The sequence below is a fragment of the Dermacentor andersoni genome, chromosome 3 (genome assembly GCF_023375885.2).
Source record: "Dermacentor andersoni chromosome 3, qqDerAnde1_hic_scaffold, whole genome shotgun sequence".
Taxonomy (NCBI): domain Eukaryota; kingdom Metazoa; phylum Arthropoda; class Arachnida; order Ixodida; family Ixodidae; genus Dermacentor; species Dermacentor andersoni.
Genome location: NC_092816.1, coordinates 229,484,865 through 229,511,245, shown reverse-complemented (window position 1 = coordinate 229,511,245; position 26,381 = coordinate 229,484,865). Strand labels below are relative to the sequence as shown.

General features: G+C 48.3%; 1 protein-coding gene across 1 annotated transcript in view; it reads right to left on the bottom strand.

The window, feature by feature from the left end:
• Window positions 1-10,239, bottom strand: part of LOC126536569 (F-box/LRR-repeat protein 12-like) — a 39,325-nt gene extending 29,086 nt beyond the window's left edge. Inside the window, exon 1 of the mRNA XM_050183591.3 lies at window positions 10,031-10,239. Within this exon, the coding sequence (XP_050039548.1) occupies window positions 10,031-10,113 (83 nt within the window). The 5' untranslated portion in view covers window positions 10,114-10,239. The remainder of the gene's footprint in view (window positions 1-10,030) is intronic.
• Between the last annotated feature and the right edge of the window lie 16,142 nt (window positions 10,240-26,381).

The window sequence follows — 26,381 nt, the reverse complement described above, 5'->3', positions numbered from 1 at the left end:
ACCGTTGTCAAATATGAATAAAAAGCAGATGCGTACAGAAGCAAATATTTTCGAATATGAGCTATTTCTATAAATTGATTACAAGCGCATTGGTATGATGTCCAAACTTTGTTACAAGTGATATTCTCTCTCAACAGCTGTTAGGTACCTTCAACACTCCAGATATACTCTCAGCCTGTGCACAACGCCTCAGTGTTGCATTTCGTTACTTGAAAGTTTATTTTAGTTTAAGTGACCGACACCTGCACCTCGGCGTTAGCCGATACATTTTTAAAAATCTCAAGCTTCTTCAAAGAAGCGGCGGCACGACGCTTCCTTTCTCGTTCATTCCTCAATGCGTCAGTCCTTTCTGTTCTCGTCCTCCTTCCGACGCACGTTCGCTTTGCGAACCCTTTGAACCATCCTCTTGGTCAGTTGTACAGAGTACGTACGATTTTTAGTATTCCCTAGGGGCAGCAAAAATATAAGAAAAATCGGGAAGTTCGACGAAATAATTGCATGTCAGCTCAATATGGCCAGACCTGGTGTGCTAAGTGTGCCCCTTTTGAACTCAAATCGCCACAAGCACATACGAAAAAGCTCTGAATCCGTGCCAGTACACTTATTAGGCATATCGGTGCTCGTACTGTGACAGAAGATGGCGAGTGTGCGCGTGTATAATTAAGGAATACATACTGCGTCCCGTGACAATTGCCCCTTCCGACGCTTGTTATGCTTCACAGCAATACTTTTGCGTATGCTTCACTACGTAACACTACTGTACTAAGGCGAAGATAACTTTCAGGAACCTGCCTTATGCAACGCGTCGTGCTTTCCGAGCTTTCGAAGCTAATAGCAAGGACCACAAAGGTGGAGTCGCATTGCTGACAGTGGCGAATTCTTTCAATGAAAAACACGGCCCCGAAGCTTAATAGCGAACGTCGAAGCAGCTGGACCTAGCGCTGCCGCGGTGGTGGATATGGCGGCAAGCAGATCTGTGTGCGAGAATGCCGTTCGAGGCGGCGAGGTAGTCAAAATGGCGGCGGTGGTGGATCTGATTAATGCCATTTCGGACCTGCGGTCACGGCAAGAAGTCCGGAAACTCGGACGGCGAAGGGTTCTTGCGTCCAAAATTTCAGACACTGACTCTATGGAGTACGTGGTGGTGCTGCGAAGCTGTCAGAATTATAGGGCGTCCGGAAAGTCAGTCGTTGACTGTACACTGGCACCTTCTCCAGTCGACGACACGGCGTCAAAGTGGATTCGTTACGATTCCTCTTTGTTACTCGAGCCAGCATTACCGCGACTTTCATTCTCTTTCAATAAAATTACAGCTAATTTTCCCTGAGTATTTCCACACTATTAAAAATCCCTGAGAATTCCCGGTTTTCCCAGTTGGTAGACACCCTGTTAACTGTAACTGTTATTAATTAATCAATTTATTTATTTATTAGAATACCTTAAGAGTTCAGAGGGTGTGGGTTACATAATCATTGTACTGGTAGAAAACAAAAAACTAAGGTGCATCTAAATTAGAAAAGAGGTTCGTGATGGCAATCTTGAATGACTTGATATCTGATGCGGCAGCAACGGAGAGGGGAAGGTGATTCCAATCTTTCATAGTCTTTGGCAAGAATGTACATAAGATTACTACGACAAAAAAAGAAGGCCCACTTTGATGGAACGGTTCATAAGTGATGACAAATAAGGTGATTCTGAAATGAATTAACCCGAATGGATTAGTTGTAAAATTGAAAAATAGAAAGACAAGAAATTTTTCCTCACGTTACCAGGTCTGGAAGGCCAAGGGAAGATTTCATAAAGTCATACTCAAAGTTTACCCAAGACAATAAATCGAGCCGATCAGTTTTGAATAGGTTATAAAACATCCATTACCATGTTCATGGAATCTTACCACTTCATGGAATCTGATGTCTATCACTGCTGTGTTGCCATAATGTATTAATTACTATATCGTTAAATTGCTAATAGGAGGTCCCCTTGACAGTGTAACTCCGGGACCTCCTCCTGTACTGATGATGAGTGATGAAATAAAAAAAAACTTCGAAATCAACTGCTTGAAGTGGTGCAGTGTCCACAAACTTTTCCAGCCCTAGCAGGATCTTGATTTCTTGGCTGGGTTGGACTGTGTACTCTCGCCTTAGAGGACACTGAGACATCGCAGATAGTCACATGATGCCTTAAGAATTAGCATGCTGCTTTGAAAAATAAAACGCACTAATTTGAAGAAAGATGAGCCCCACATTAGGGGTTGCTGACTGCCCAGGCAGCCTTTCTTCTGTAATCTCTCCTGCCACACCGGTGTCCACATGTTAGCGTTGCTGTGCTGAGTGTCACCAAAGGAACAACCAACCCAACTTGTCAGCATTTTCTCCAGGCTATGTACGACAGACTTAACATCCCGCACATAAACACAGCATGCACTGTGGCACAAGAATTAATCCAGTGCTGCAATTAGGTGACCAGACAATTTCCATGTCAGAACAAATATACTATGAAGGAGATTTATTGAGTTCGTAGTGGCAGTCGGTTCTAGGATGCACCGAGCACAGTCCCCTAGCTCGAGCCTCTGCTGCGCAGTTGATGCTGCCGATGCTGCTGACTCTGCGCTCACGTTTGTTACCTTCCTTACAATGGCCCCGCGAAAATAAAGGAGCCATCCTGGCGACTTAGTTTTCTGGAATGACTGTAGAATGATGATATGGCTTGGGATGCTGAACGTGAATGACGTCACAGTTACGACGTCGCACGTCGGACGGCGGCGTTAGCGGCTCAACTAGGTAATTAACGAGTGATGTTCTCTCAAGAACGCGGTATGGCCCGTCGTACTTCGAAAGGAGTTTTGAAGCGAAACGGAAGAACTAGGTCCCAATTAGAGTGATCAGGTGAGACATACGTGGCGAGCATGTCACCAAGAGTTCGATTAAAGCATTCCGTGGTACCGTTAGTCTGTGGGTGATAAGCAGTGCATTTATGATGAGCAATAGAGCATTCAGCAGGCAGTTGTTCGATGACTTCACATAAGAAGGTGCGGCCTCTGTGGCTTAAAAGTTATCGTGGACCTCCATGGCAAAGGAGAAAACGGCGTCGTATGAAATTGGCGACCTCCTGCGCTGTAGCATTTGGCAGAGCAACAGTCTCCGCATAACGTGTTAAGTGGTCTACCCCAATGATTATCTACCTGTTGCCGGTAGGAGTCAACGGAAGTGGCCCGTAGAGACCTATGCCCCTGCGATCAAAGGGTCGGGATAGGCATTGTAAAGGCTGGAGTCCACCAACGGAGTTGTGCGGTGGCACTTTGCAGCGTTGGTACTCATGATAAGAGCGGATGAAGTTTCGAACGAAATTGTACATTCCTCGCCAGTAATAGCGGTGTCGAAGTCTTTCGTATGTCTCGAAGACTCCCGCATGGCCACACTGAGGGTCGATGTGGTATGAGGAGCAGAGCTCTGATGGCAAGATTCTCAGAATGATGAGTAACCAGGTGGCATCCCTCTGGGGCATAGTTGCGTCTATACAGTAGCTGGTCTCGAATCGCAAAATGAGGAACTTGGCGCCAAAGCGTTCGTGATGCTGGAACTTTTGACGTATGCGAGAGAAGATCGAACAGAGATGCAGTCCAGGGATCACTACACTGTGCAGCAGCGATAGTGTCAAAGTCCAGAGAGGACAACGTGCACTCACAGGAGGAGTCATGACTGGCCTTCGGGGGAAGCGGTGATCGGGATAATGCATCCGCGTCGGAGTGCTTTTGCCCGGAACAATAAACCACGTCAATGTCATACCTTGAATTCGCAATGCCTAGCAGGCAAGGCGGCCTGATGGGTCTTTTAGCATCGACAGCCAACATAGTGCGCGGTGATCCATCACTACATCAAAAGATCGGCCGTATAAATAGGGGCGAAACTTGCCAAGAGCCTGCACAACGGCCAAACAATCCTTTTCTGTTACGCTGTAATTAGTCTCCGCCTTGGTTAACGTGCAACTCACGTATGTGACGACATATTCTATGTGGCCAGGTTGACGCTGTGCCAACACAGCGCCAAGGCCTACACCGCTTGCATCTGTATGGATTTTGGTTGGCGCTTGAGGGTGAAAATGGTGAAGGATGGGTGGCGTCGTGAGAAGACGGTGCAAGGTTGTGAAGGCGTTGTCACACTATGGAGACCATGATGAGAGATCTCTAGCGCCACCAAGGAGCTGCGTGAGAGGCGATATAATTGTCGCAGAGTTTCAAACGAATCACCGGAAGTAAGAGCAGAGGCCGATGAAACTGCGTAGCTCTTTCATAGTGGTAGGTTGTGGGCATGCAGTAATAGCACGGAGCTTCTCGGGATCCCGGCGAATGTCCTATTTTGATACGACATGGCCTAAAATTGTGAGCTGACGAACAGCAAATTGACACTTTTTCAGGTTAAGTTAAAACACAGCATTGGTCAAGCAAGTGAGTACGTGCTGGAAGTGAAGCAGGTGCATTGCAAAATTAGGGGCGAAGACCACAATGTCGTCAAGAAAGCAAAGACATATTTTCCATTTGAGACCACACAGAACAGTATCCATCATTCTTTTGAATATAGCAGGTGCGTTGCAAAGTCCGAAAGCCATGACGGTGAATGCATACAAGCCGTCTGGTGTAACAAAGGCAGTTTTCAGAGGATCTGCCTCCGCCATCGGAACCTGCCAGTAGCCTGACCGCAAATCCAGCGAAGACAAGAACTCGGCTCCCTGCAAACAGTCCAGAGTATCATTGATGCATGGTAATGGGTAGACGTCCTTCAGTATTATCTTGTTCAACCGTCAAAAATGAACACAGAAGCGGATGGGACCGTCTTTGTGACGAGTACCACGAGAGAGGCCCATGGGCTCTGTGCAGGTTGAATGATGCCTCGACAGAGCAGGTCATCGACCTGGTCTGCAATGACGCGACGTTCCGTAGAGGACACGCGATATGGTCTTTGTCGCAGCGAGGAGCAACAGCCAGTGTCAATGTGATGCTCGACTGTCGATGCACGGCCAAGAGATGTTTGCGCGTCGAAAGAACAGCGGTAGTGCTGGAAGATTACGAGAAGTTGAGATCGCTGCGAATGTGTCAGGTTTTAAGCGATGAATGGGCTGAACACACCGTGTCCATGTTGAGTTGGGTATGAAGAGGGCACTCAGTTCATGGACGGCAGTAGAAGGCACTTCGTCGAGGATGGAGACAATTCGTGTTGAATCAACCGTCTCGACGTAACCAAGGCATTTGCGGCGGAGCAGTGATAGCGGCGATGAAAGATGATTGTAAATGGACATCGTGCTGACACTGGCAGTAAGGCCAAGAGCTGCAAAGGGCAAAGAAAGCGCTTTTCGGGTAACAAAGTGATGAGAGGGCATGAAGAAGACCGTCCCGTCGGATATAGTACTATACAAGACTGGTACGAATGCTGAAGAGCACGGGGGAATGCGTCTTCTGTCACGACAATTTTAGCGGCAAGATGAGCATCGACCGAGGCGAGGTCACCAAGTTGGGATAGTACAATCTCAGCCGGAGCGCAATTGATGATGGCATTGTGGCGTTATACTCAATCATGTAGAAAATGTCCTGTATGGTCAGACGGGCTGTACAAGCAGTGCGGTAGGGTGAATGGGTTGAGCCCTCACTGTTCGAAGCAACAGTCCAGACAGAGACGTCGTCACTTTACAAAGCGAGCAGCAAAACCTGGCATCTATAACTGAAATCACGCCATTGGTATCGACGAGGGCGACTGTAGCGACATCTTGGATAAAGACATCAATGACATTTGCAGGGAAAGGAGGAGGACTTGGGCATGTTGACACTTGCACAGTTCTTGCCTCGGGAACTACGTCGTCTAGTTTCCCTCTTCGTTAGACGGGTCGTCGACGCATAGGGGAAAGCGATCGGTGACGTGGGGAGGGTGACCGGAGGCGTTCGAAGTGAGGACGGTGATCAGTCTGGGAGCGAGCTGGTGATGGGTTGAAGGGTCCGTAAGGCGCATTTGGATCAGGCGGCACATAGGGCGCTCGTCTATCGTCATCGAACACCTGCGATCGGCAGCAGCAGAACCTTGCAACATGACCGGGATACCTACATGCAAAGCATGTAGGGCAATTGTGCGGCATACGCCACAGGTTAGTGACGGCAGTGGTGGCCCAGGGGACGGGAGGGAGAGGGCGGTGCACAGGCTGCTGGAAGCGACGTATGGACACACTGTTGTTGAATTCCAATGGTAGATCGCGAGCGCTCGGCCGGATCACGAACGGAGCGCGTCGCTCCGACTGAGATCGCTCTCATGTGCGCACACCATATCTGCGAAGGGAATGCGTGCGCTCCCGCGGGGACACTTAGTACACGAAAATCAAGTGAGAGGGCGCTAGGATAGAGAGACGAACAAGCGCTTGGAAGCGCAACCCACCACCCCATTTCACTGTCCGTGTCAGAAGAATCATCAGTCGACTTGGACATTGTACTGTCTGAGCGGAGCTGTCTAGGAGCGCGAACAAAATCGCACGGCGCGAAGCGGCGTCCACGTTTCCCATGTCGTCCATAGCTGCCCGCGACCGGAAACAGGCGACCGTGACAGGAAGCAGAGGCGGGTGAAGGATACGTCACGAGGACTTCCGGTCAAATCTGCCGATTTTGGCGGAGCAAATATTTTTGCTCCACGGAGCAATCCGGGATCAGCGGCTGGTCCCAATCTGCCATTGGAACACACAGCTCACGCTCCCACTCTGCCATTGGAATAGGATTGCTCCATACAGAGCAGAAAAACTTGATCTGGATCGGCCATTGGAATTCAACATGTGAGTGGCCATTGCAGCAACCGTAGCATAAGTGACCGGCGTAGCTACAGCATCCTGCTGGTGAACAGTCGGCAGCGTTTCTGTGACTTCTTCATGGATCACGTTAGGGAGATGAGACGGCAAAGTGCTGGCAGACCCAGTGACGGACACCAGAGATAGCTGTCACGCAACTTCTTTGCAGACGAAATCCTTCATTTGGGTTATCAGGGAAGCTTGTTCGGGGATGGTGGTCAGGCTGCAGAGTGACACCGTGTTTGGTGTGGGATGTCACCTTGTCAGAGCTCGCTGCTTACGTAATTCATCATAGCTCTGGCACAAGCTGATAACATCGACAACAGTGCGCGGGTCCTTGGCGAGAAGCATCTGGAACGCGTCATCATCGATTCCCTTCATGACCTGCTTGATCTTTTCCACTTTCGTCATGGCAGCGTTCACGCACCTGCACAAATTGAGAATGTCTTCTATAAAGCTGGTGAATGTCTCACACATGTCCTGTGCGCATGTACGCAAACGCTGCTCGGCTTGGAGTTTCCTGACGGCCGGTCGGTCAAATACTTCTGTAATCGACATCTTGAACGCCGACCACGTACAGATATCCCTCTCCTAATTTCTGAACCAGAGACTGGCCACGCCCGTGAGGTAGAATGATACATAAGCCAGGTTGTCCGAGTCATTCCATTTGTTGTGAACGCTCACCCCTTCGTAGGATGACAGCCACTCTTCAACGTCGTCACTGGCGGTTTCAATGAAAATGGGTGGCTCCCGCTGGCAAACGGTGCCAGCACAAGGGACGGATGGCGATGGAAGAGTCTGCTGGTCGGCGTCCAGCATGGCAGAGGGTAGTGTCTGAGAACGGAGCTCCAGGACGGTAGAGTGGAACGTTACCCAGCACCACCACCACTTATAAAGAAGATTTATTGAGATTCGTAGTGACAGTCGGTTCTAGGATGCACAGAGCATACTCCCCTAGCTCGAGCCTCTGCTGTGCACTTGATGCTGCTGCCTCTGCGCTCATGTTCGTTATCTTCCTTACAATACTTTTTGGTGTTCAACAATTGATTTCGTGCTGTTTAGCTGGAGCATCTAGCAGTCCTCCGTAAGTTCAACATGAAAATGTAGGCTCCATATGATAGAGCAATGGCAAGTCATAGTTCATGTGTGGTAACACAATGGTACCTCACTAAACGAGACACATGGCTCCTTTCTGCCTTGATTTTGTTTTCCCAGCTGCACGCAGCAGTAACACATGATTGCAAATAAATGTTACAACAGAGAAAAGTGAAGACAGACGTAGCACATGTGCCGCTACTAGTGCACCATGTAACATGGTAATCGTGCAGCCGATAGCCTCAAGTGTCAGACATCAGCACCCTTCATCGCCATTTCAGCTGCATGTAAGATAGAGATAAGAGATGGAAAGGCAGCACACATGCAGCAAGTTTTCACAGACATCTTCTTAGAGGAGGCATTGTGTAACACAGACTTATCAGTTTTTCTCAGTGTTAAATCTGGTTCATGATGGTTTGTAGCTTGCTTGTAGCTCACTGGACAGCCTCAATCTTTACTATGAAAGGGCTAAGCAAAGTGACACGACAGCGTTGTACACCTTTATGAAGTGCAGTGCTCATCACTTCCTCCATTGCTTCGCCACACTGACAGCTGCGTAGTGCACATCTTGATTTTCAACTGCATACACTGAAAGTAAGGAAATTCAATTTTCTGGTGGATTGCCTATTCGGAAAACTCCTGCAGGTATTCACCAACAAATAGTTCTCCACAGCGATTTGTCGACCATTGAATTCAGGTGTACAGTCATGTTCAATATGAGCTGCAACACAATGCCCGTGCCGAAAGAGGCCCCAAGACTGCATGGCAATGCCGACATAAGAAAAATGGGAAAACTAAACACCATTCTGATTAGTGGCATTTATTAAACCAGTTATAATGCAATTGGCATTCTTAGGATACTTCACACACATTCTGGCGTCTGTTTCTAATCGTTTTCTCACCAACCTGGGTTACTGAGTAGTCCACGGTAGAGCACTGAGCTGCCATGTGCTGGGGGAACTGAGTTTGGAATGAACCATCAAAACAACTTGGATAACTGGGCATGTGCCCGTTTCCAAGAGAGATCAAAGATGATTGTTGACATAATGCGATTGGCATTGCACACCATCACATTCATCTGCTCTAGGGAACAAGGCAGGCCACTGGCCATTTGCAGGGACTGCAACACTGTGGGAAGCCCCAAAACGTGCGGTTTCCTGAGGGAGGCATTTGGTGTCGAGCAGGCTTCCCTGTACATGGTGCTCACGGCCAGGAAATCTTCGTCCGTGGATTCAGAGACTTTAATCCCCTCAAGTATGTGTCATACTCTCTATCCATCTCCCTCTGCTTGCCGCCATCACCAACAAACGAAAAGACGTTGCAGTGTCGCCTACCAGCGCTGTCGCACCAATGGACACAAAACATGACATTACCAGGAAAGCAACCAGATCAGATAACAAGTACTCCGCACTTGAATATATAGCACAGTTAGGTCACTGTCTTGTACCGCCATCATAAGAATCCTCATTACGTATCACCACTAAGCACACACCCATCGTAACAAAGGATGGGAATCACATTAACGTCGCCAATCATATCGAAAGGAAGGATGCAATGTTAATTTTTTTCGTTGTCTATGCCACCGCGCAGTCTTGGGCTTTGACCGCGGGCACCGTCCTGCAGCTCATATTGAACGCGACTGTACTACCTTGGCAACCACGCGAGTACAGCGCACCAGGGCTCGCCTTTAGGAAACGTGCCGTTCACGATTCGTATTGAAGATGCCATCGTCCCGTTATCACCTCTGTCGCTAATGCAAGTGGCGGGCGCCCAAACAACAGAAAAATACTCATACGCAAGCAACGTCCTGCAAACACGGGCGCAGCTCTATAAATAGGCATGTCGCGCCATAGCATGACAACAATTAATGGAAAACAGAGTGCATACATAGCGCGTGAGCGCTCGACATGAGAGCAAAGTAAGCGCAGAGTTTATGCGAATCGCCACATCGCCAGAAGATTGTCTACAAAGCTGTGACGTAGATCAAAAGTTGTCGCAATTGCGTCATGTACGTAATTAACCGATGATGTGCCATGTCCAATCGCGTTTACAGTATTCGATGTTATAACTCGATCTGACAAACAGAATGGAAACGCGAATTATCGAGGTGGTAGTAAATTACCTTGCGCAGAAACACAGGTCCTTGAACTTTAGGTGAAGAAATACCTCTAGCAGGAGGCTTTCTGGCAGCTGTTCTATTTCCATTGTCTATGAAGAAATATTGGAAAGAAACAAGAACTCAATTTTGCACTGAGCAAGTGTAGCCAGCCCACTCACGTCTCAACAATACTGGCCGCAGCCATCTTTACGACGCAAGGAGAAGCTTAACGTGGATGGATGATGGCACATGAAACCTCCGTTCCAATGCCTGCTTTAATTATAGACCATTATACCATACCGTTTTTTCGTAGGCGCCGCCATATTGTGAACGCAGTGGCGCCGCCTATGAGCAGCGCCATACTGGCTTGGGTGAAAGCGGTCTTTTGCATGGCAGGTATACGCTCGGCGGTTGGTTCTGGCGTTTGTTTTCGCGGTCGTGCGGTCTGTTTAGTATGACGTGCGTCTTCTACGTTGTAAACGGTCCTGTGAGACATGCTGAAGTGGTTTAAAGCATCATGGCCGGAATTTCTGCTGGCGTTGAGGTGGACGGAACACGCAGCGCGATGTGTGCGCCTATATTTGAGCCTACAATCAGCCTCGGAGATCAATTGTGTATTTCTGAATGTTCCAATCACTAATGTGACCTTATTGCAGTATTATCCTCTATTTCTAGGCTGCGGTTTAGGAGCCATGACACATACGCGACGATCGTAACAGCGTGGGTACCGTTCTGCTACGATAGGAGCTGTGCTGTTATACTTTGACAAGCATTCAAACTGTTCGCTGCAGGTTACACTGCGTGACTACTTGGTTCGATGGATGAGGTTTTCACCTATGAATAAAAGTTTTGGCTAGTAATAGCATCATACCTTACAGTCTGAATTAAGCTTGTCCAGCAAAGCGACCGTTTACAAACTGCGCGAGCGTCCTAAGCAGTAGTAGGTGCTGAATTACAGATATCTTTGTTCTATATAGCGCATGGTCCAAGCATACGGCATCAGCGGTTATATATTTATAAACGTTGTGCGGCCTTAGCTTGTTTTCTCTTGCTTTTTAGAGAAAGAGGATGAACCGAATTTTTTTTTTTGCGGTTGTGTTCGTTCAGTTCTCTACGACGCACTCACACGTATTAGGGAAATCTTGCGCTCAAAAATAGCCATCGCATTCTTTTTATGCGAACCCTCTCATACATTATATGGCTGTATACAGGCCAAAAGGGCAATGTCGAAGCACACAGCTTATACATATGTATCGTGCTGGCTCACCAACCGCAGTGATCGCTGTGTTGAGCAGTGCCATATGGGCCACATGCAGCAAGGCTAGCGTAGACATATGGTAATTTCAAGCATACTAGACTTGAAATGCGTGAGAACGATGCCAGTGTATCACAAATATTTGATAGCGCTTGCCGCTCAGATAGTTCGTGGTTGCCTTAGGTTGGCCGTGTACAGCACGCGCTCTTATGTTTTACTCCCTACGCCAATCGATCAGACAGTGAGCTGATTTACCATTTAATGCTGGTAATACAGACACGCCGGTTTCCTTTGTTGATTTAAAATCGATATAAGCAAAATAGTAAAGAACACATACACGCACAGCGACTGATAATGCGCGTACACCGCGGCTGATTATGCGCGTCACATTTTTGCGCCCCCAAGACATAATTCCGCCTATAGTAGTTACCGATGCACCCAAAGGCTTCCCTGACGACCTTATATGAACGAACATTGCGTAAATTTCACAAAGTAAGATCTAAAACATCTCGGAATCGTTCCGCAGCACGCGACAGCAATACTTTCAAGCAGCGCCGCGCCGGATCGCCCAAGCCAGAGAGGAGGAAAGGCTCTCCGCGCGCTCTATCCTCCTCGCCCGATGAAAATGCCTGCCGCGTAGATTGTACTAGATGCCTTCCGCGTGAGCTGAGAAGCTGGTTCCTGCCCCTCTCCTCTTTACTCTTCCCCACCCGGGTTAACCCGGATTACGGCGCCTCTAAAGCCCCTCAATCTCCCAAAGTAGCGCCATTCACTTCCCTCCTCCTCCGCTCGGCGCGGCCTCGACGGTGGCGCCGCCGGTGGTGGGCCTGCCGTAGCAGACGACGGCTAACACGCTACGGGAGGAAATCCACAGAAAAGTTCGTTCGAGCCCTGCGGAGCAGTTTCTTCAATCGAGATCTTTCTTTGTCAGTCGGTAACTGGCCTTTAGAATTTCGTGTTGGAATTGCGGAAGAAATAGAGAAAATGACCATTATTCAAGGCGTATTTAAGGCGTAAAGCGCGCGACGTTGAGAGTTCGTGTTGCTGAAACACGACGCAAGCACGCGGTGTACTCAAACACGCGCGTAATTACCAAAGTTTCAGGTGTTGACAGCGTGAAAGTATGTGTACGTGGTTTCGTAGGTTCATTTACATACCTGCAGGATACTTTTATTCGGCCGGTGCGTGAGCGATTGCTGACCGCACACCGCCGGAATGGCTGCGTGCGGTCAGCAATGCCTGGCAACAGGGCCGTTTTTTTCATTGTGGGGTGCTTTGGTGATCGTGACGATATATTGTTTTTTTTTTTTACAAGTACTGCTCCAGGAGGCCACATGTAATGGCTAACGGAGGCCTCTGAAGAGCACGTGACATTACAATAATGCAGGCGTCGCAGGGAGTGTTCGCATACAAAATTGGCTGTCCACTATCTTGTACCCCCTTGGCATGCACAGACTTCGGCGAGCCCCATCCAGCCCTGGTTCTAGCTTTGGTGTTCCCGTTGCCGCTTTGATGCCCTGGAGGCGCCGTCAATAATACGAAATAATGACAAGGTGTTACAACTAGTAAATAAAATTTATTGAAGAAATACAATCGCGCCGAGGCGCCAACTTCTAAAGCAGCGCTAGCGCGCCCGCGCGAGTATTATGAAACCGCAAACGAGGAATTTACCGGCCCACGTACGACTCTACGATCAAAGTGCACGCTAAACATCCCCAGGCGAGCTAGATAAAGTTATCCGGAGCCATCCACTACGACCTGCATCCTAGCTTTAGTCGCTTCAGAACGTTAAAAACGTTAATCACCACAAAAAAAAAAATCAATACATGCGGGCGTACATTCGAAGCTAAAAGACTGCATCGTAAGTCATATTGAGCCTTGCAAAAGCGTCGAGAATGTGCTAACTTCTGGTGGAGCTCAAAACACACCCTGAATAAAGTCGCTTTTATGTCACAGGCCAGCTGCAGATGCGTGCATTTCACCGCAAGACCAAACTACAAGAAACAAAGAGAGCACACTCGAAAAAAAAAGTCAAACAACGCGCTAAAAACCCCGCAGAGCCTGAACACACACTTTTTCGAAGCGGAAGGCGTGAACTAGGCTCAAAATAAGAGGTTGTGAGTAGCCGTGGCCCTTACTTCACTAAGCCGTGCGTTCTTTGCCACTTCCTCGAAGTCAGCCCGCCGCTCCTGCGAATCCACACTTCTTGCGTTGCGCCCGCCGAACGGCAAAGAAAGAACCTTTTTGCCCTCGCTGTGTCTGTTGCGGCAACCGAAGGCGCAGCAGCATGGCATCGCAATTATGTTCTCGGCCCTACACATTCTATTACGCTAACGCACTCCGTCAGTCCGCCTGCCGTACTTTCGTCGCGCAGGCCCAACAATGGAGGTCGGCGCGCGCTGGAAAGAAAAAATATACAAAAGCGGGGCGCCTGCTCCGCGCTGGAAAGAAAAAAAACATACAAAAGCGCGGCGCCCGCTTCCACGTGACACAGATTGGCCAATGGGGGAGCGGAGGAGGGTGGGGCGACAGGAGGCATGTAAGGTCCCTCAATCATTTAAAAGTACCGCCAGGCTTTGATCCAGCCGACAACGCCTGCGATAGGCTGATCGGTGACATGTGACCTTGCTCCGCCCCTTTGCCGCCATGAAAGTTCCTGCGCGCCGGGCGAAGAGCGCGCGTTTCGCCTGTTGTGCTTCGCACATCGCTGCGATAATTTCGTTCCGGGAGGTCCGAAATGCCTTGTTGCTGTGCGGTTGGGTGCCGAAACCGGACGAAGGATGGCAAGAAGTTATTTTGCATCGCGCGCGGCAACCAGAACCTAACCAGACGAAAAGTATGGTTACACATAATTGCACGGACGGACTTTGAACCGTCGGTAACAGCACGACTATGCGAGGCAAGTAACATACAACGATACAAAGGTGCCATAGAAAGTATACACGTGCGTGTGTCGAGCAGTGATAGTATTTCACTCGCGTGCATGAATGTTGAGGGTCGAAGTTTGTGGAGATTATTTATTTTAGTTCGCTGTGAGCCCGCTGAATAGATCGGCATGACCTAGGATGCGAAGGACCGAAATGCCTTGTTGCTGTGCGGATGGGTGCCGAGATCAGACGGAGGACGACAAGAAGTTATTTTGCATCCCGCGCAGCAAACAAAACCTAACCAGAAGGTAATTCTGGTTGCATAGAAATGGACGGAAAGACTGAACCGTCGGTAACTGCACGACTATGCGAGGAAAGTAACGTAGAGCGATACGAAGGTGCGAGAGAAAGTATACACCTGTGTGTGCAGAGCTGCAGTATTATTTCATTCGCGCGCATGAATGTTGACGGCCGAAGTTTGTGGAGATTACTGATTTTAGTGCATTACGAGCCCGTTGACTTAGCAAGTGCAGTATGACCTAGCATGCAAGTAAATAGTGGGGCAGAAACGCATTAACTCGCTGACAAATATCCGCATCGCGTTACGTGCGATAAAAAATAAAATTCAGCAGCGAATTCTACTTTTACACTTTCCTGTGTTTGTGCGCGCGTTGTTAACTGCGCTTTACAACATGTCCAAAATGTAATTTCCAATATCCTAATCGTATTTTGTGCATTGCATATGTGAATAAATATATTGCTAAGTGCCTGCATTACTCTGTTTTTAAAAACGAATACTGCATAGCCACAGCTACTGGCCGTCAAATAATAAAGCGTAATACAGTATATCAAAGTACATTACATACAGCTGCGAGCTCGTTCCTTCCAAGTTTCCCTTACACTCGAAGATGTTTCAGTAATCGGCAATGCCATTTTACTGATGAAAAACACACAACTGCAAATGAACATAAGAAAAACGCCACAAGCGATGCGCGGATTGCCAGGAAAACACAGTGCAGTAATAGCTGGGTCAATCCGCGTGCGTTTCGTATAAGGGCCCTCTAATTCTTACGGTGATTTAGCGGTGCACGGAGGCGAAAAGGGATAAACACAACAATGCACGTCATGATTCGAGTTTACGCGGCGACGTCGCACGGTTCACGAGAACAGTCAACCACATTCACACACGCGCACACACTACGCTCGATGTTGGTGTGCCGCGAGATCAGATCGCGCTGGCAGCCCGAACACGATCGAGGAGACACGCTGACACGATCCATACCACCTCTTCATCATGTCACGACAGTTGCACTGGCTCGTAGCATTGAACCACAAGACACAGCAGTCGTCGTGTAATCGCTACACGACAGACACACTCAGCGACAAGAAGACTGTTGGCGCACTCGTTTCCACAAACACACAGGATGTTGTTTAGTTGCCGTGAGGGTCGCGCGCTTTGAGAATCGCACGTTTGAGCGACGTTATGTCGAAAGTTTTCCGGTCCAAGCGCATGTCAGCCTTCATTTTTACACGACTTCTTCGTTCAATGCAAGCGCTATGTGTACGTAGCACACTTACATGCAAAAGATTTCACAGAGCATACGGGATTAAGCGTAAGCAATCACCAAGGCTCGCGCGGCGATTGAGCGCAAACGAACGAAATGTAAACACGCGGAATCGAGGCGATCAAGCCCTCATTACGCTCTCTTGAGCTATTTTCTTGGAGCACCTATTTGAAATTAAAGGACTAAATTTAGCAGTTCGGGTCCTTCTTTCGTTTTTCGCCACAGTCAGGCACCAGATGGTTTTATTTCCGCGCGTATGCAGATATTTTTTCACCTCACGAATGCCGCGGTTTAGCGTGGGCGCCGTCTGCTACAGGAACTTCCTAGGTGGCGCGCGCGGCAGATGGCGCTACCTTGGAAATTATAGACTGTTTTTTCGTAGGCGCCGCCATATTGTGAATGCAGTGGCGCCGCCTATGAGCAGCGCCATACTGGCTTGGGTGAAAGCGGTCTTTTGCATGGCAGGTATACGCTTGGCGGTAGGTTCTGGCGTTTGTTTTCGCGGTCGTGCGGTCTGTTTAGTATGACGTGCGTCTTCTACGTGGTAAACGGTTCTATGAGACGTGCTGGAGTGGTTTAAGGCGTCATGGCCGGAATTTCTGCTGGCGTTGAGGTGTACAGAACACGCAGCGCGATGTGTACTCGCCTATTTGAGCCTACAATCAGCCTCGGAGATCAATTGTGTATTTCTAAATGTTCTAATCACTAATGTGACCTTATTGCAGTATTGTCCTCTATTTCTGAGCTGCGGTTTAGGAGCCTTAAAACATACGCGACGATCGTAACAGCATGGGTACTGTTCTGCTACGAAAGGAGCTGTGCTTTTTGACAAGCGTTCGAACTATTCACTGCAGGTTACATTGCGTGACTACTTGGTTGGATGGGTGAGGTTTCCACCCATGGATAAAATAGTTTTGGCTAGTAATAGCAGCATACCTTACAGTCTGAATTAAGCTTGTCCAACAAAGCGACCGTTTACGAACTGAGCGAGCGTCCTAAGCAGTAGTAGGTGCTGGATTACAGATATCTCTGTTCTATATAGCGCATGGTCCAAGCATACGGCATTAGCGGGTATATATTTACAAACGTTGTGCGGCGTTAGCCCGTTTTCTCGTGCTTTTTAGAGAAAGAGGACGATAACCGAATTTTTTTTTTTCGGTTGTGTTCGTTCAGCTCTCTACGATGCCCTCACACGCATTACGGAAATTTTGCGCTCAAAAATAGCCTTCGCATTCTTTTTATGCGAACCGTCTCATATATTATGGCTGTATACAGGCCAAAAAGGCAATGCCAAAGCACACAGCTTCTATGTGTATCATGCTGGCTCACCAACCGCAGTGGTCGCTGTGTTGAGAAGCGCCATGGGCCTCATGCAGCAAGGCTAGCGTAGACATATGGTAATTTCAAGCATACTAGACTTGAAATGCGTGAGAACGATGCCAGTGTATCACAAATATTTGATAGCGCCTGCCGCTCAGATGTTTCGTGGCTGCCTTAGGTTGGCCGTGCACGAGCATGCGCTCTTATGTTTTATGTTTTACTGCCTACGCCAATCGATCAGGCAGTGAGCTGATTTACATTTAATGTTGGTAATACAGAGACGCCGGTTTTTTTTGTTGAATTAAAATCGATATAAGCAAAATAGTAAACAACACATACACGTACCGCGACTGATAATGCTCGTACACCGCGGGTGATTATGCCTGTCACATTTTTGTGCCCCCAAGACATATTTCTGCCTACAGTAGTTACCGATGCACCGAAAGGCTTCCCTGACGACCTTATATCAACGAACATGGTGTAAATTTCACAAAGTAAGATCTAAAACACCTCGAAATCGTTCCGCAGCACGCGACAGCAATACTTTCAAGCAGCGCCGCGCCGGATCGCCCAAGCCAGAGAGGAGGAAAGGCTCTCCGCGCGCCCTTTCCTCCTCGCCCGATGAAACGGTCTATAGAGTGATTTCTGAAGTGAAGGCGCTAAAAAGACGGAGACAAAAGATTGCAAAGCGAGCTAACGTAAATGTCGTGTTTTCTGCCCCGTGCAAGCTCTCTAAGCTCTGTCGAATGACCAACCCTTATTCCCGCAAGGCACCGGCCTGTGCTACTAAACACGATAAAAAATACGTAGAATGTCAGGCAGGAGTTGTTTATGAGATTCCTTTAGATTGTGGTAAAAAGTACGTGGGCCAAACAGAGCAGTGCCTGAATGACAGGCTGAGGCAACACAATAACAAAGTGAACAATGGGAGGGAGGGCCACTTGGCAATTCATTGTAGAAATTGCAGATGTAAGCCAGACTTCCACGCCTGCGCTGTGGTCGCCAGAAGCCGTGACAAATGGGTTAGATTAATAATTGAGGCCAAAAGAATCATTGAAGCAGCTGATAACTGCGTAAGTGTTGCATCCATATCACTGTCATGCAAAGAACTGTTCTACCTAAACGCGAATGCGCCCTGAGAAACTGTGATTACGCTCCTAGTATAAATCAGTGGCGTTTTTTCTGAATAAACATTGTTGGAAGTGGCGCCCTGTGTGTGTGTGTTTCTTCTTTGTCCTCCGTCTTTTTAGCGCCTTCACTTCAGAAATCATGCTTAACCAACACGCCCAACTATCCATCCTAAGGTCTATAGAGGGACCTTAGAGGCATGGAGGAGGACGCGCCAGGGTGAGCGGGGTGGCGGAAAGATCTAAGAATGGCGCTACTTTTGAAAAATTGAGGGGCTTTAGGTGCCTCTAGAGTTACTGTATATGCTACCACAGGTAGCAGAGTTGCGCGTCTGTTTTATCACACCGCTAGCCCCTCTATTGGCAGAGCGTCATCACGTGGTAGTCAAGCAACCGTGCATTGCGGAGAAGCAGATGCTCGGGCCAATTTTTGTATTTCCCGACGCCGCCGCTGCAGCGAACTGGATTGACACAATTTATCGCCAGTCAAATTCAAAGCGAATCCGGCCGACCTTGGCGTTCGCTGTTCGCGTGCGGGCTAGCTGCGGAGAGCTAGCTATATAGCTATGTCAATGTAGCTATGTCAATCCTGGGAGAGAAAAACTTTCACTACACTCCCACAGAAGGTTACTTCTGGTATCCCTGCAGTGAAAAGGCACATAATGAAGTGGTACTTGCAGGTGTGGCTGATATCCAGTGCCTGCTAGTAGGTGGGTACGCTTCTACACCAAGTCTAATGGGGCACCAGTATCGAAATACTAATAGGTGGTCATTGATTCACCAGTAATGTTTTAGACTGCCTACACGTTGAGAGCTTTGGCACACAAGCAGGTATCCCTAATGCAAAACCGAGTACCCATTATCCAGTGTTCAGTGCAGCGCCGGATTATGGGCCGAGTGCCGCGCGCTGGATGCTGGGCAGGCGCGGCGTACTCGGAGGCACTGGGTACTGGTGCGAAAAATAACTACAGCGCGTTAAACACGCGGTGCCTGGACACCGTATATATTTTGTTGGAATACAAAAAGCAACATAGAGCGATTTGGTGCAATAAAAAAAATTAAAAAAAAAGCTCCGACCAGGATTCGATCGTCGGACCTACAGATCCCAAGCCCGGTGCTTTATCACTGTGCCACGCCAGGAGGAGAACACGAGCGGATAATATGCCATGTCAAGGATCGAGAAGCAGTTTTAGTTTCACAGAGATGTCTCGCTCAGTGATGGTAGATGCGCTATCGCCCTGCATATAAAGCTCACGCCTGTACCACAAAGAAAATTTTGCTGTCCGTATTCAGTAACATGCTCGGGAGTGCCACAACATCGATTTTCACTTGCGACTGGCTTTTTAACTTTGAAAAAAGTCCTAAATGAACCGCCGACCCGGGACGCTGTATGGGCTGTTACTACCCATTTGGATAGCTGTTTCTTGTTCTTCACGCGAAGAATATGCAACGTTTTTTAGTTCAGTGATGCCTTTCAGTCGACACGTCTGTCTAGCCATATATCTTCGTCAGAGAAGCGCAGGCTAGTGACGGGAGCCTTCCGCAACAGCACATATATACCTGTGTTTATGACGCGTCACATCGGCGCTCATCGCTACTTGTGCTGGCACTGTAAACATGAAAAAATGGTTTATTTAAGAACACCGATGCGAAAGCTGAAATATAGAGTGATTTATCCGTGTTAGACTTCTTGATTCCTGAGCCTAGGCGCGCCGAGAGCGTGCAGACGGACTCGGCGGACACGCTAGGCCTAAGCTTCGGTGGGGACCGATCTCGGCGCCTTTTTCTTGACGATCTTATGCAGTCAGCTGTTTCGATGCGCTTTGTTTGCGATTAGGCGGACAATCAGTCCAAAAGCGATGCAAAACCACCAACTGTCGATCGACGATACGGTAGGCATGCCGCCTGCAAAAACGGAGTGCGGCTTCGCCGCATAGATTTGGTTGCTTCCCAGGCAAGATGGCGGACCTACGCGCAACTCTGCTACCTGTGGTAGCATATACAGTAACTCTAGGTGCCTCGATGCGTGCGCGCCCTCTCTAGGGTGAGGTCACCCTTTGGGAGGGCGAGTGCCGCCTCCTCGGCCGGGACAGTCCGCCTGCGGCCATTTTCATGCCCTTTCTCGCGGCGGCGCGGCGGCCGTAACACGTGCGTTCGCTCTGTCGCCTTTTCTCTTGGTGCTGACCGGTGGCGCACATCGAAAAATGCAGAAGTGGAAGCTGATGAGGTAAACGACTCAGAAATTCTGTTCATTGAAGAACTGTCCACAACAGAGTGCAGCATTCTACACTACATAGGAGGCTTCATTTTGAAAGGAATCTTGCCGTCTGTCAGCTGCCAGCAATGCAAGGATGCCCTACTGGGATGTGCTAGTGACGAACATGCCTCTCTGACTGCTCTGAAGGAATATGTGTCAGAAGGTGACAACCTAATTTATCCCAGTGATGATGTGATGCAGATGCTCAAAATCTACGAGGAGCACTTTGTAGGGATAAACTCATGGTGCACAGGCAAACTAGTGACAATGAAGTCACCTGTCCGCTCACTTACAGCATACCTAGGAAAGGTCTGCTGCAAGCAAGCATACCGACCGCGCTTGAAGCTGTGCGCAAGCCATGATGAAGAAATACGGAAAACGCTGACCGACAGGTACGCAAGATTGAGACTGCGCATCTTCCTCCGACACCTTCAGAAAGCTCGTCTCAATGGTCACGCAAGCAAGACGTGTGCGGGAGTTAATTTAACCTAAGCTTCTATCCACGCTGAAGTACACTCATGCTGCTAGCATTAGCAGAGTTCCTATTTTTACACCTAATAAGTGTCCTAAATTGCACTGACTCCAGGTTCTGAAGACAAGGATAATCTGTGCAAACATGCCTTCAAAGTACCCTGAAATATTTTTTTCGGGGCAAATAAACAACTTTCATGGTTTTAAACAATATTAATGATTGTTTGTTTTCAACTAACCTCTGATCGCGGCAATAGATTGTTATTTTGTCTTTAAAACACTGTCTTAAGTGCGCGTTGAATATACTAATGCAGTCGACTCTCATTAGTTTGACCTATTAATGACCTCAAAATTTCGATTCCATTCGAGTATAAACGGATGTATTTTCACTGCGACTAATAACTTTCCTCATCATTTGACCAATATACAGTGGTCCCGCCAAGTTCGAATGGCCGACTACACGCGTATAAAAATGCCTGGAGATATTTGGGGTTTTCAGTGCACAATGCATGCATGCGCGGCTCAGGTACTGCGATATTCGGTTCGTGTACGTGTGGCGAATGCGCTGGCTTTTATTTCTTAGGACAAGGTACGTAAAGCACATTAATCTTTTTTCTTCTACAAAAAAACCGTCATTCTAGGTTGACAATAAATGTGAATAAGGCAACTGGAGCGTTCTTAATTAGTTACACAATTGAGTAATTGTATGCAATCTACCTGCTTATAATATTGCTGTTATTAATTTATTTTAATCCTGCAGTTAGGTTCCTAGTGCGCTCTATGAACTCTTTCCAATCTAGCACCCGAGTCGCCGTGTGCTAGGAGAAACGACCATCCAAATCTTAAAATATTTGGACAGTTGCCCCTTACAAGCCTGTTCTGTTGACACTTCGTTAGGAAAGGCGTGAAACGCAGTTGTATTGTCTTTTGGTCGCGAAGACAAGCGCGCTTTTGCAGCGGCAAGTGCAAAAAGCCTGTTGGCGCACGCCCCGCGCCTCTGAAGTAGGCATGGCAATGGCAGCCGCAGTAGCAGACGACGCAGTTGTCTTCACCCTCAGCGGAGCGCGCGCGCGCATCGAAGCACCCTAACCCGGATCGGCTGCGAGCGCTAGCTGTGGTGGCCGCTGCAAACATAAATCACGTAGCCCAGCCTCCAAGATTTTAGTGGCGTCTGTGGCGATCCCGGAGGCATAGGACCCGCGGTCCCTCGTCAAGCCATTGGTCGAGCGCGCGCCAGCCTAGTAATCGTCACTTCCTCCGCAACAGGATGTTGGTCGGCTGCGAGCGCCGTCTCTCCGCGACTACCCTGAACTACGGGAACCTCCGCTCCAATGGGAAGACTAGCGACGCGGCAGGCATCTAGTAAAGGAGGCATTGGTTTTCCCAATGGACCGGAGGTTCCTGTAGTTCAACAGGGCAGTTTCCTACAAGAATTACTAGAGGGAACTCTGGCGCTAGTGTCTACGGGAGCTGCCATACAGTTTCTCGTCCTCGATCACCCGCACCGGTGCGCACCGGGGCGCCTTGTTGCGCACTTTCATCCTCGATCACCGGAAGCGCACCCTGTAAGAGCGGTTTTCCGCTGCCCCGTCTCGCACCGAGAAAATCGGCGGTGCGCCGGAGTGCAATCCCAGCAAGCACTGCGGGACGCGCGACGTGCGCGCGTACTGCCGACTGCAGAACCGCGGACGCTCTGGCCCGATAGCTGCGGTACGTTACAACGGAGTTGACGGAGTTAGCTAGTGGATTTGTCGACAATGAGAAAGGAAGCGCTGCTAGTTGCCGCAATCGATGAGCATTCTTCAAGTTCGTCTGACAGCGAAGACGACATGCTGCTCGACCTCGTCCAAAAACAGTGTGGTGAAGAGCGGCCGAAAGTGGACAGGTTCATTGAACGGGTCGTCAGGATTAATTATAAAATCCATTAGTATTTGCTCGCAACCAGGTATGTCGGAGCACGCAGTTTGACAAGGTTCGAGCGCTTGCCGCAGATGCTCAGCATCTGCAAACAATCAAATATGCGCGCGCGCGTGTTCGCGCACGTTTTGCGCGCCAGGGGCAAAGTAGCGCTGCGTGCAAGCACCCTGCACAGGGTGCAGTTTTGTCCTCGATGTTGACCCTGCGCAGTGCGGCACCACGGCGGGGCAAAGCGCACCATTCTGGTTTCGGGGCAACCCCGGGGCAAAGTATTCGAGGAGGCTATCACTACATTACCTAGAGGGAAATCTGGCGCTGCTGCGCTGTGGTATTCATGGGAATGCCGGTATATTGTGGATTCGGATTGGCATCGTTCTCGTAGAGACAGGAAACCTTGAAGACACGCTTGGCAAGTACCGTTCCGTCTGTCACTTTCTCCTAGAACAGCACGTGAACAGCTGTTTTAGCTTTATTATTACGCAAAAACATGTTTTGTTTAACTATGAGAACTTGTTATTGTGTGTACGACTACATGTTACGTAAAAAGTATCAGCGGGCCGCTAAAGTTGGAGGACAGACGACAAGGTACGCGCTCGCTTTGAAACAGTTGGTCGTCTGTTCTTGCTTTTCTTCGCTTGGTCATGCATCGTGGGTGAGTAAAATGTAATATGCGTGAATGGAAACATTTTATGAAGATTTTACTTTCAGAACGCGTTATTTGTGTAGCCATATTCACGTTTCCAGTGCAAGAGGACCGTGATTCAAATCCCGGTGACGCGCAATTCTCCACCGGAAAATACAAAAAAAAAACGTGTGTTGAGAAAATTGCACAAACAGACCTGGAGTGCGGCCTGATCCCGGTGACCAGAACCGGTAACGCACTCTCTCACCAGATCAGGATTGGCCACCCTGGTGCAGTACTTGGCCACAACCTCCTATATGAATACAACAATCGAACCCCGGCCCTCAGTCCCCAGCAGCCGCGAAGCAACTGACCACGGCGGCGGTCAGATCTGTGACGCTGCAGAGGGTGCTAAGAATACCTGGCTCCGGACAGGCCGCCATTGGAATCTGAACCTGGCAACGTTTAACGTTAGAACGTTATCTAGTGAGGCGAGTCTAGCAGTGTTATTGGAGGAATTAGAGGGTAGTAAATGGGATATAATAGGGCTCAGTGAGGTTAGGAGGACAAAAGAAGCATATACAGTGCTAAAAAGCGGGCATGTACTGTGTTACCGGGGCTTAGCGGAGAGACGAGAACTAGGAGTCGGATTCCTGATTAATAAGGAAATAGCTGGTAACATACAGGAATTCTATAGCATTAACGAGAGGGTGGCATGTCTTGTTGTGAAACTTAATAAGAGGTACAAAATGAAGGTTGTACAGGTCTACGCTCCTACATCTAGTCATGATGACCAGGAAGTCGAAAGCTTTTATGAAGACGTAGAATCGGCGATGGGTAAAGTCAAAACAAAATACACTATACTGATGGGCGACTTCAATGCCAGGGTAGGCAAGAAGCAGGCTGGAGACAAGTCAGTGGGGGAATATGGCATAGGCTCTAGGAATAGCAGAGGAGAATTATTAGTAGAGTTTGCAGAACAGAATAATATGCGGATAATGAATACCTTTTTCCGCAAGCGGGTTAGTCGAAAGTGGACGTGGAGGAGCCCGAATGGTGAGACTAGAAATGAAATCGACTTCATACTCTGCGCGAACCCTGGCATCATTCAAGATGTAGACGTGCTCGGCAAGGTACGCTGCAGAGACCACAGGATGGTAAGAACTCGAATTAGCCTAGACTTGAGGAGGGAACGAAAGAAACTGGTACACAAGAAGCCAATCAATGAGTTAGCGGTAAGAGGGAAACTAGAGGAATTCCGGATCAAACTACAGAACAGGTATTCGGCTTTAACTCAGGAAGAGGACCTTAGTGTTGAAGCAATGAACGACAATCTCATGGGCATCATTAAGGAGTGCGCAATAGAAGTCGGTGGTAACGCCGTTAGACAGGAAACCAGTAAGCTATCGCAGGAGACGAAAGATCTGATCAAGAAACGCCAATGTATGAAAGCCTCTAATCCTACAGCTAGAATAGAACTGGCAGAACTTTCTAAGTTAATCAACAAGCGTAAGACAGCGGACATCAGGAACTATAATATGGATAGAATTGAACAGGCTCTCAGGAACGGAGGAAGCCTAAAAACAGTGAAGAAGAAACTAGGAATAGGCAAGAACCAGATGTGTGCGTTAAGAGACAAAGCCGGCAATATCGTTACTAATATGGATGAGATAGTTCAAGTGGCTGAGGAGTTCTATAGGGATGTATACAGTACCAGTGGCACCCACGATGATAGTGGAAGAGAGAATAGCCTAGAGGAATTCGAAATCCCACAGGTAACGCCAGAAGAAGTAAAGAAAGCCTTAGGAGCTATGCAAAGGGGGAAGGCAGCTGGGGAGGATCAGGTAACAGCAGATTTGTTGAAGGATGGTGGTCAGATTGTTCTAGAGAAACTGGCCACCCTGTATACGCAATGCCTCATAACCTCGAGCGTACCGGAATCTTGGAAGAACGCTAACATAATCCTAATCCATAAGAAAGGGGACGCCAAAGACTTGAAAAATTATAGAGCGATCAGCTTACTGTCCGTTGCCTACAAAGTATTTACTAAGGTAATCGCAAATAGAATCAGGAACACCTTAGACTTCTGTCAACCAAAGGACCAGGCAGGATTCCGTAAAGGCTACTCAACAATAGACCATATTCACACTATCAATCAAGTGATAGAGAAATGTGCAGAATATAACCAACCCTTATATATAGCTTTCATTGATTACGAGAAAGCGTTTGATTCAGTCGAAACCTCAGGAGTCATGGAGGCATTACGGAATCAGGGTGTAGATGAGCAATATGTAAAAATACTGGAAGATATCTATAGCGGCTCCACAGCCACCGTAGTCCTCCACAAAGAAAGCAACAAAATCCCCATAAAGAAAGGCGTCAGACAGGGAGATACGACATCTCCAATGCTATTCACAGCATGTTTACAGGAGGTATTCAGAGGCCTGGAGTGGGAAGAATTGGGGATAAAAGTTGATGGAGAATACCTTAGCAACTTGCGATTCGCTGATGATATTGCCTTGCTTAGTAACTCAGGAGACCAATTGCAATGCATGCTCACTGACCTGGAGAGGCAAAGCAGAAGGGTGGGTCTGAAAATTAATCTGCAGAAAACTAAAGTATTGTTTAACAGTCTCGGAAGAGAACAGCAGTTTACGATAGGTAGCGAAGCACTGGAAGTGGTAAGGGAATACTACTTAGGGCTGGTAGTGACCACGGATCCAGATCATGAGACTGAAATAACCAGAAGAATAAGAATGGGTTGGGGTGCGTTTGGCAGGCATTCTCAAATCATGAACAGCAGGTTGCCACTATCCCTCAAAAGGAAAGTGTACAACAGCTGTGTGTTACCAGTACTCACATATGGGGCAGAAACCTGGAGGCTTACGAAAAGGGTTCTGCTGAAATTGAGGACGACGCAACGAGCTATGGAAAGAAGAATGATGGGTGTAACGTTAAGGGATAAGAAAAGAGC